At 40.2% G+C, this 10,800-nt stretch overlaps 1 protein-coding gene across 1 annotated transcript; it reads left to right on the forward strand.

The window, feature by feature from the left end:
* Window positions 1-7,985: 7,985 nt before the first annotated feature.
* LOC149432254 (taste receptor type 2 member 117-like) lies at window positions 7,986-8,903 on the forward strand. The gene has a single exon (XM_089665357.1). The coding sequence runs from the start codon at window positions 7,986-7,988 to the stop codon at window positions 8,901-8,903; it is 918 nt and encodes a 305-aa protein (XP_089521483.1).
* The last annotated feature ends 1,897 nt before the right edge of the window (window positions 8,904-10,800 follow it).

Genomic DNA, 10,800 nt, shown 5'->3' on the forward strand with positions numbered 1-10,800 from the left:
GACACATTTAACAAAAGCATAGGTATCATAAAACTCCATTACTGACATCCTGTAAAAGACTCCTAATAAGGCCTATCATAAAATAACAGTTGTAGACCTGTCATAAACATTCTAGTGATTAAGTTTTTTTAATTAAAATTGAACTGCAATTTATGCCAAGCTCTTAGGTCTGGTTGATGTTACACAACACTTGTGGCAATGGAGTTACATTTATAAAAACTGGTGTAGGGTAGGATGTAAATCACACCAACCATGCCTATATTACAAGATCCAGAAGGCTGATAAAATACATTATACTTTTTAGAAGATACACACATAGGATCTATATCATATTTGGTGTTTAACAAATCATAATTTTATTTGGTTCATTAAGATGTTGGCTGGGGAATTGTAAAATGTAGTTAGAAGGAAAGATAGATGTATTTATGTATAGAAGTATTGGCATGAAGGGTGTGTCTGCAAAACATAATAAAATGCTCCTTCAACACACTAGAAAGGAGCAGATGCTTTGACTCCTGCGCTGGACAATGAACTCCACAGTATCTGTAACCACACATGGATTGCTTGTGGAATGCACACCTTGCTGCCCTCAAATGGACCAGGGGAATCCAAATGGACTGCATGCAAAGAAACAAACAGAGGGCGCACGGGCCTAGTGCATTACCTGGGTTTATTGTATAAAAAAGTGATATACTCATAAAGGGATAAAAATCAAAAGCACATCGTAAGAAATATGTGTCCTCTCTTAAATGAGCTTATCTACCCTTTAGAAACAAGCTCATTTAAGAGAGGACACAGGTTGTGTAGGTATTGGAATGAGGAAAGAACAAACGGAGGGTGCACAGGCCTAGTGCATTACTATAAAAAATGTTTAATAAGAAATAAAGTAGGTGTTGTACTCACAAATGACAATAAAGTCAAGGCATGTCATAACAGAACAGCTTAGTCAACACCGCGCTAATTGACTGCCCGCAATAGGGAGTGTAGACATCCAATAGGCTGACGCGTATCGAGGACTTGCCTCTTCCTCAGAGCCACTGTTCCAGGACATGTTCCAGGACATTCTTAATGTGGTTGTAGCCTGCATCGAGTCCATCCCCAAGAACAGGAGCATTTGTGTTTACTGGTTCTGTGTAGGTATCGGCACTGAGGAAGAGGCGCAGCCTCGAAACGAGTCAGCCATTTGCAGGTCTATAGTCCCCTACAAGACACCTTTCAGGGAGATTGGACCATGCTGTATTTCTTATGATGTGCCTTTGATTTTTATCCCTTTGTGAGTATATCTCCTAGATTGTAAGTTCTAACAAGCAGGGCCCTCTGTTTCCTCTTGTACCAAATTGTATTGTAACTGTAATGTCTGCCTTCATTTTGTAAAGCAAACTGTTGGCTCTATATAAATCCTGTATAATAATAATAATATCACTTTTTTATACAATAAACCCATTTTTTAAAAGGTAATGCGCTAGGCCCATACACCCTTTGTTTCTTTGCATGCAACCTATCAACACACCCCTGAGGCCCTTTGATTTGGTGTGTTAGACCTTAAATGCCATTTCCACGGACCAGAAACGACGACTGCATTTTTGGCTGTGAGCTGTCATTTGACATCAGAACTACCAAGGATACTGTGAGCCATGTTTCTGAGGACCAGTGCCTCTAAGATTGGACTTAGGCCCCTTTGAAGCTGGTATTCTGATCAGGTCATTTGCTTTTTATGAATAAATTGATGTTGCATACTGCACTTAGAAGTGCCCTCTTGTGTTTGTATTCCAGTCAGGTCCCCCTTTCCGTTTTATCAGATGGACCTGATGAGGAAGCTCAGTGCAGCCATATGGACAGGAGGGTGTAAACGGACTTATGTCTGAGTCAGATAAAACAAATGGAAAATGACTGCATTAAATAAAAAATGAATTAACACCCTGCCAATTCTGTTGACTATCCCAAATCACGTGGATATTGCAGCTGTGTGCAATAGGGTGCCATCATCCTTCAATGGCACCCCAAACAACAATGCGATTCTGCCATGATTGCAAACAGAGCTGGCACAAATCGCATAAAGTCATCCAAAAAAGGAGCGGGACCTTTTTTTTTGGGGCAACAAATGCACACAGGCCAGCCCTTTCAAGTAAATGGGCTGCCCGATGTGACACTCAGAATCACATGAAAATCACAATTCAAAATGTGAATGGGGCCTAAAATAGATTTTAGTGCAAACAAAAAATACTTTTGTGCAAACACAATATAATACCAATTTGTTGGTAAAATATAAAATAAGGGGTGGAATTGAGTAAATAGATTTCAAATATCATGTCTCAAAGTTGCGCATGTAATATTGCAAAAAACAAAAAGTATGATACCCAAAGTTCTCCATAGGAGACACTTTAACCTCCCTAGCAGTATGATTATTTCAGATTTTTGGTGCTGAAAGCGGTACCTTTATTTTGCATGGAAATATGTAGTTTTTTTATTGTAGGCTGTAATATTTAGGAATAACTCACTGAAATCTGTCCGAACAAGAGTCTAGTAAACATCCCGGGTATGATAAAATTTGAAACACGAAATTATAAATTATAATTTAATAAATAATCATAAAAAATAATAATATAATAATAATACATTTAATTCAATAATATAACCAAACCAAAAACACTGAAATTTGAAACAGAGCGCCAAGTTTGCACATCGCTGAGCAAAGTCGCAAAATCGTTTTCAGTGTCTGATGACGAATTTCCCCACAAATCATTATCACTCAATTCTGCAAGTGGTTCTAATTTACTATCGCTGTTCTCTAGCTGGTCTAAACCCGCTTTTGACCTAAAGGGACGCTTTTTGGACGCCATGGACTTTTCTAAGTTTCCAGTCAGAAAGAACAGTCAAAATGCAGACAGGGGACAGGACAAAGCACTCGGGACACAATGTATGTGAAATGGGTTGAAACAGCAATGTTTTACTATGTAAAATCGTTTTGAAAAAAATGAAATTTTTTTAAAATTTTCAAATTTCCCGCCGATGGCGGCGGCGCCCGTATGTCCCGACGTCACAGGGACCGGAACACAGAAGCCGGATGCCGGCATCTGCCAGAGGAGATGGCCGGGGACGCTGCAGGGGACACATGGCGGGAGCGAAGGACAAGATAAGCTCTGCAGGGGCTCCCTATGCAGCGCCGCATGGTAAGCCCGAGTGTAGCTCGGGGTTAACGCTTTTGGTATAGACATTTTACCTCGAGCTACACTCGGGAATACCGTTAGGGAGGTTAAAGGTCTTTGCAGGTTATCAGTTTAGAGTTATCCTTGAAGTATGGCCGTAGAATCTTACTATGACATTGGTGGCGATAACTGTGTGGTGCAAACTCCATTTAAATACTCAACCTGTGCATGCTTTTGCATTGGTAGGTGTGTGCAGGGCCACGGGGTTACATTTATTTCCTTTATATTTTTATTACGTTTTATTATAATTTTTTACTTTTTAATTTAGCTTTATTGCTATCACAAGGGGTCTAACAGGCCCCCATGTGATAGCATTGAACAGATAACAGGTCTTCATTATGAAAACATCAGGAGCCTTATACCCTCAATGTTCCCTACCCTCCCTTGTAGCTAATTAAGCACAGATTATTTTTGTTTGATTGCTTTTCGGCCACTCAAAGCAGAGGCAAAAGTGTATCCTTGTCTCCCAGAACATGGAATACAGGCTTGTCCTAATACCAATTCAGGGGGCTAGTAAATGTAAAGAGGGAAGGATCCCCGCTACTCCTGACCTGCCCAGGTGAATAAACAATAAAGAGTGTCCTCAACCTACTGGTCTCCCCCAAACCACACACCCTGATGTATTTCACCCCGTCCACTGGAGCTTAGTCGTAGGGTGGGTGGGGCAAAATGCAGCAGAGGAGATGGAGAAATGGCTGTTCCTCTATCTTCTTCTGCTTGCCATCCTGAAACTGTCTGATGAAGTCCTGGGATTCTGGGAAGAGCAAGAGAGCCCAGAAATTATGAGGCAGGATGGGGGTCAAGGTGGGAAGTGCCACAACACCAGCACTTTTATGTGACTGCTTGGCTGAACAAGACAAATAGTTGTTTTAAACTCTTCACTGATTGGACATTTGTAGAACATCCAAATAGCCTACATGGTTAATAATGTAATAATGTTACATTATTATTATAAGTAGGTTTAATACTACTTTGTGAAATTGCAATAAAAAAATCAAAAGCTGGCTACTGTCCAAGCAATACATACTATATGTATATATATATATATATATATATATATATATATATATATATATATATATATATATATGGTTGTTTCCAGGCCTATGTTTCACCTTGAATATAAATTCTTGTACGGACAAGAGCCACCTGGTTACCCTTCCATTTGTGTGCTTGTTCTGCCTCATCCAAGTCAGCTGGGCACTGTCTGACACCAAATGGAACTTCCTGCCAAGGAGAAAATAGCTATCAGGACCAGGATCTACCTGCCGGTGAAACTGTGGTTCCCTGGGCGGAGGGTTGCAGTTCCAGTATCCACCAGCGGGTATCTCCCAGCAGCCTGCAGATCCAAGTTATCAGTCCCCACCAGGTGCCGGCCTGCTAGGAGGGTATTTGGTTTCTCCTCTACTAGTGTCTCTTACGGCAGTGTTTTGCCTGACAGCCAGATGCATGCTTGCTGTTAAATCCTGAGCCTGATCCTGGCTTGCACCTATATCTTGTCTTATACCCTGATCCTGCCTTGTACCTGCTCCCCTTGTTCCTGATTCCAGTCCTGGCTCCCCCTTTCCTTGTATCTCTGGTATTCCCTGTGATCTGTATTCCATGTTTTGTATACAGTATATTGTATTATATTTAGGTTGTTAGGTATTGTGTTACTCGGTTTATTATTCACTTGTATCTTCATGTTTGCTGTGTTTCCTCCGTGCTGGTATTTGGATTTTGGTTTCACTGTAAATATATCTTATGCAAAGCATATACAGTCTGGTCTCAGATTTCTAAGTGTAGCCATGCAGATATGGCCATCCCTGCTGCTGATTTCTGACAATAGCGCAGGGAATCCAAAGCTTGCTTGATGGTCAAGAGTTCCCCCTCCTCCACGGTTTATTTTTTCTCCATGGCCATCAATTACCTGCTGAGAAAGACCATGGGATGTTCTTCCTCATTGACTTCTTGGGACAGAATGGCTCTTAAACCTTTGCTGGTGGCATCCATTTGGATAACAAACTCTGGAGCAACCAGCACTGGTTACTGACACAAAGCCTCCTCAACTTTGTCATTCCATTTAACCATGACTGACTTCTCACTCTTTTCAAGTCACCCAGTGGTGCCGCAATAGTGGCGAAGTTGAGGACAAATTGTCAGTAGTACCCAACTAAGAGTAGGAATGCTCAAACCTGTTTCTTTGTGATGGGGTAGGGCCAAGCCTGAATAGTCTCTACCTTGTTCATTTGCGGCTTCACCAAGCCCCTAACCACAATGTACCTGAGGTATTTGGTCTTTTCCATCCCAATGGCACATTTTTTCTTTCTTTAAAGAGTCCAATACAGCCTTAACTTCAGGACGATGAGACTAGATAGAGATAGACAGAGATATACTTCCTATGGGGATGTAGTGTTTTATCCATAACCCTCTGAAAAGCAGCTGAAGAAGAATGTAACCCAAATGACATTCTTTAATTTTGGAAGTGACACATGGGTGTGGAAAATGCCATCTTTCCCCTGGTTTCCTTGGTCAAAGGTATCTGCAAGTACCCCTTGGTGAGGTCTAAAGTGGTAATATACAGTGCTGGACCCAGCCTCTCTCTCAGCTCATCAACTGGGCACATTGGACTTGGTCTCTGGGTATTTTGATACTTCATTGTGTTTTCTGAAGTCACTGCAAAACCGTTGGGCTTTGGTACCAACACAGTCAGGCTTGGCCACTCATGCTGCGATTCCTCAATGACATTGAGTTCTAGAATTTGTCGATCTTCCTCTGATGCAGCTTTCCTGTATCCCATGGGAATTCAACAGGGTTTTATTCTGACTTTTACATTGGGCTCTGCAACAATGTCATGCTCAATCATATTGGAGTCTGGAGTTAGAATAGGGCAGTAGCAATCAGGACTAAGTCCACTGCAACAGGGGGCTCTAACTTTACCTCAGCCAGGGCAGCTACCTGCTCCTGGCCTTTCCAGATTTTTAACAGGTTCATGTGGTAGATTTGATAGGGCTTTTGCTTCCTAGGCTAGGAGAACTTTAAGTCAAGTATCAAGCGTCTAAAAGGTTGGGGGACCAGTAATTGGTTGACCACCTCACCCTGGTCTTCATTGACTCAGTGTAACAACTCACTATTGATGGCAAGATGTGGAAACCTTCCTTGGTCTGTAGATCATTTACCAAAGGGCCAACATCATAATTTTCTAAAGACTGCCGACTCAAACTGTCCAGTCTTTCAAAGGGAATAGAAATGTCAGGTTGCTCAGACAATTCTTATTACATAATTCCACAGTGCAATAAACAAAGTCCAGTCCCGATCCACTATAATATCTTGGATTAGGTTTTGTACCACCCTGACCTCCTGTGTAACTGTGCCACAATCAGTGGTTATTGTCAATGGCATTAGTGGGTACTCCTTAGCATACCTATGTATACACACCACTGTAAGGGTCTTTTTTTTATGGGGTCAACTTCTTGAATTCAGAAGAGTCGTGACATGAGGTTGCTTCACCCAAACATTGCATTCACACCACCCCTCAGTCAGGTCCAACTGGGCAGTATGGACCCTTTGGGTGTAGAAGGGGATCCTCTGCATGACTCCACACTCCATGGGTTCTTCCTGAGCCTAGATATGGCCCTAGGTGTGACATCAACTTCTCACTTCTTAATGCCAGACCAGAGTGCTCAATCCAAGCTTGTAGATGACTTTACTCTGTGCTGGGAGGGGTCCTTGGGACTTGAAAGGTCGAAGTAGATCCTTGAACATGGTGTAATGCTCCAACATCTACACCAGTTGGTCCATCATCTGGGACTCTCCGTGGCTGACCCAAAGCTGGCTCTCACTTGTTAGCACCACAAATAATGGTGCACAGTGACCTGTTCCATCTGAGATTACTTTAGCTGCTCAGGCTGTAACCATTATGGGATTAGTTATAGCAAGTCATGCATTTGGGACTAAGGTCACTGTCTGGTGAGAAACCTCCTCCATATCTGTTAGTGGTTTGCAGTGTCTGTACTGGTCTGACCCACGACATGCAAAACAGGTACTGGCCATTTAGACGCCAGTCTTATGCTTTAAGTGGCTTTCCAGGCTTGATTGCCCGCATCCTCCACCAATTGTGATATGGAGGAGCCCAGGACCACCAGTCAGCTATTTTTTTTTAAATCAAACAGTCTTTTTATTGTCCATAAAGCAAAACAAGGTAGCTGTTTTTCAGCATAAAGCAAACAAAACCGTCCATACAGTTCTGGTACAAAACAACAATTTAGCTCACTGTCAGTTTAGATCTGTCCTACATCAGGGTTTATAATTCTCACCTGCTCCAGGGTCTCCAGGGTCCAAGCAGAGTCTCAGCTCAGCTCCACTAAACATTTCACAAATGCCTGCTGACCTTCAGGCCTGTCTCACAGGCGGGATAAAACCCAAAGCTGCCTCTCTTGTTGTCCCCCTTTAAAGGGACCACAACCCAAACAATGGTGACACATACTGTATTAAAGACCCATCCCTGGAATCCTGTACAATATATACACATATGTATAAACACTAAAATATGTTGTGTTTCCCTTTAATCTCATAGCTTGCAATTAACAAAATAATTTTTCCATCCTATGCTCTGGTATCTTATAACAACATCCACCAGTGTTTGACAAGTGTCAGATTTACTCTCATCTCCTCTATTTGTGTAAAGATCAACACAGTCAGTGTGCTTTCATTACTATTTGCATTGAAGATTTAAAGGTGTTATTTTCTATTATTATATAAAGAGCAGCTCTATCCTTTCTATACAGACAGCTCTTGGATATGACTGCAAAGATGGAAAATTCTACAAAAGAAGACCATTATGATAATATTTTTGCACAATATCTGCCCCCATTTGTCTGTATTGGGATATTGGCATTCCCAAATCTTCTAATGCAATTATTTATTGTGGCTGTTAATGTCATTGAATGGCTCAAGGACAGATCAATCATGGATGTTGACAAAATTATCATCTCTCTTGAGCTATCGAAGGTTTTCTTTCACACTGCCTGTCTCTTGTATTTTTTTTCAAAGTTTTACTTTCCAGAGACTCTTCATTCTTTCCCTATATTGTTTGAATTCCTGTTGAATGCCTTAGCCTGTTTTGGCATCTGCATGACAAGCATGCACTGCCTTTTCATCTACTTCAAGATCTCCACCTTTCACAACATTTTCTTCCTACGTCTGAAGGCCATCATCTCAAGGAGGGTCATCTACCTGATTTTTACCAGTGTGCTGTTGTCTTTAGGATTTTCAATGATGCATTTGTTGGACTACAATATTACTTATTGTGGTAATTCGACACAAAATTATATTTCACACTATAAACAAAAGCAGGCAATGTCATATTTTTACCTGTTTTGGAATGTGTGTCCACTTCTGATGGGCTTCCTAAGTTCATTCCTGCTCATTATTTCACTTGGCTTACACATGAATAGAATGAACAACCAAGGAAATGTAACAAGCACTATGGACACCTACCAGAGGACAATAAGGTTTATATTTGTCTGTATCCTGATTTGGGCTCTGTATATTATTACATATATCATTGGAGGGTATATGCAGTTGTTGGGTCCTTGGTATATTCTTATATTGAACATTTTTCCAGGTTTTCATTCTGTTTCTTTAATTTATGCGACAACAAAACTAAGAAATCAGTTCTTCAGGATTGTCCATTGGTTCCACAGAAAAGCTTCTTGACCTTGCTCTAGAGAGCCGGTGGAGGTGACCTCTTCGGGACTAAAGGACACCTGATACATTCACGAGCAATCTTCATTCTTACTAAACTTTAGAAATATTTTATTGTTTATCATATGTGTGTAATTGTTAGTGAAAGCTGAACTTTAGGTAAACAGCTAAATACCAAGATTAAATACATATAAGGGAAAGCACTTCCACCTGGCAGCACTAGGGTCATTGGTTTGAATCTCAACCACGACACCACCTACATGGAAGTGGTATGTTCTCCCTGTGGCTGTGTGGGTTTTCCCTGGGTACTCCGGTTTCCTCCCATACTCCAAAGACATGCTGGTAGGTTAATTGGCTGTCTAAATTGGCCCTTGCAAGTAAATGTATAAACGTTAGTTAGGGACCTTAGATTGTACGCTCCTTGAAAGTTAGGGACTGATGTAAATGTCCAATATATATATATATATATATATATATATATATATATATATATGTATATATATGTAAAAGCTCTACTTAAATTGATGGCGCCTGTAATAAATAAAATAAATACATAAATAAAAATAAATAGGGGAAAGGTAACACTGATGGCCTATACCCACTCATGAATTGTGGCAATGCATGCTAAAATGTATGCTTTTACATGTGCTACCTCAATGCATGGCAATTCATCTGCTCTTTGTGCATTGCTTGCTCGATCACATAATCAGGAACCAATCAGCATGGTTTTCCACTCTTATTGTGAGACCAGCGCTGTCAGTGACGTGGCATAACTAGGGAGCAAAAATTGTTTTTTTAATCTCAGTTCAACAAATAAATTGTCAGATAGCCACACTTACTCGTGGTCTTGTCTGTTCATTCATTTTCTTGACAGTCTCTTTCTTTTCAGCACAGAATCCATTTTTTTTTTGCACTGAATGACTTCCATTGTAGCGGTGGCTCCTATCACTAGCCGAGTCTCTACACAGATCTGTGCAGGCTTTCTGTGTACTAATGCATACAGGCAACCCAGAGAGGCTGGAGCTGAGAGGGAACTCATCAACTCCCCATTCTCTTTCTTTGAGTAACAATTCAGCCCACCACTGAATATGGTCAGTGATGTTTACCTTTTTAAACAAAAAAAGTAGTATTAGTTATAGTATTTTTGTTTGCTTACACATGGTCAATAAAGTTTATTATAAACAAATATCTATAGAAGTAGTGGGGCTTCCCTAAAAAGCACCACATCCTGTATGACTTAGCAAGGATATAGAGATACTGTAAACTTTTCCGGTGCTGAAGGATAGCAAACTAAAAAAACGTATTTTTACAAAGTTTGTTTACAAAATTCCATTTGCATAGACAACATACACGTATGCATACATGCATAACATACATAGGCAACATACACAGACATAAGAAACATACATGGACAACACACACAGACATAATAAACATGCATAGACAACATACACAGAAATAATAAACATATATAGACAACATACACAGACATAAGAAACATACGTAGACAGCATACACAGACATAATAAACATGCATAGACAACATACACAGACATAATAAACATACATAGACAACATACACAGAAATAATAAACATACGTAGACAACATACACAGACATAATAAACATACGTAGACAACATACACAAACATAATAAACATACGTAGACAACATACACAGACATAAGAAACATACGTAGACAACATACACAGACATAATAAACATACATAGACAACATACACAGAAATAAGAAACATACGTAGACAACATACACAGACATAATAAACATACGTAGACAACATACACAGACATAATAAACATACGTAGACAACATACACAGACATAATAAACATACGTAGACAACATACACAGACATAATAAACATACGTAGACAACATACACAGACATA

This window comes from Staurois parvus, unplaced genomic scaffold, assembly GCF_062004578.1.
Source record: "Staurois parvus isolate SC_StPar_1 unplaced genomic scaffold, SC_StPar_1.0 ptg002181l, whole genome shotgun sequence".
In the NCBI taxonomy this organism is placed as follows: domain Eukaryota; kingdom Metazoa; phylum Chordata; class Amphibia; order Anura; family Ranidae; genus Staurois; species Staurois parvus.

What these genes read in the sequence shown, in the direction of transcription:
- LOC149432254 (XM_089665357.1), top strand. Translation starts at nt 7,986, where the DNA reads ATGACTGCAAAGATGGAAAATTCTACAAAAGAAGACCATTATGATAAT.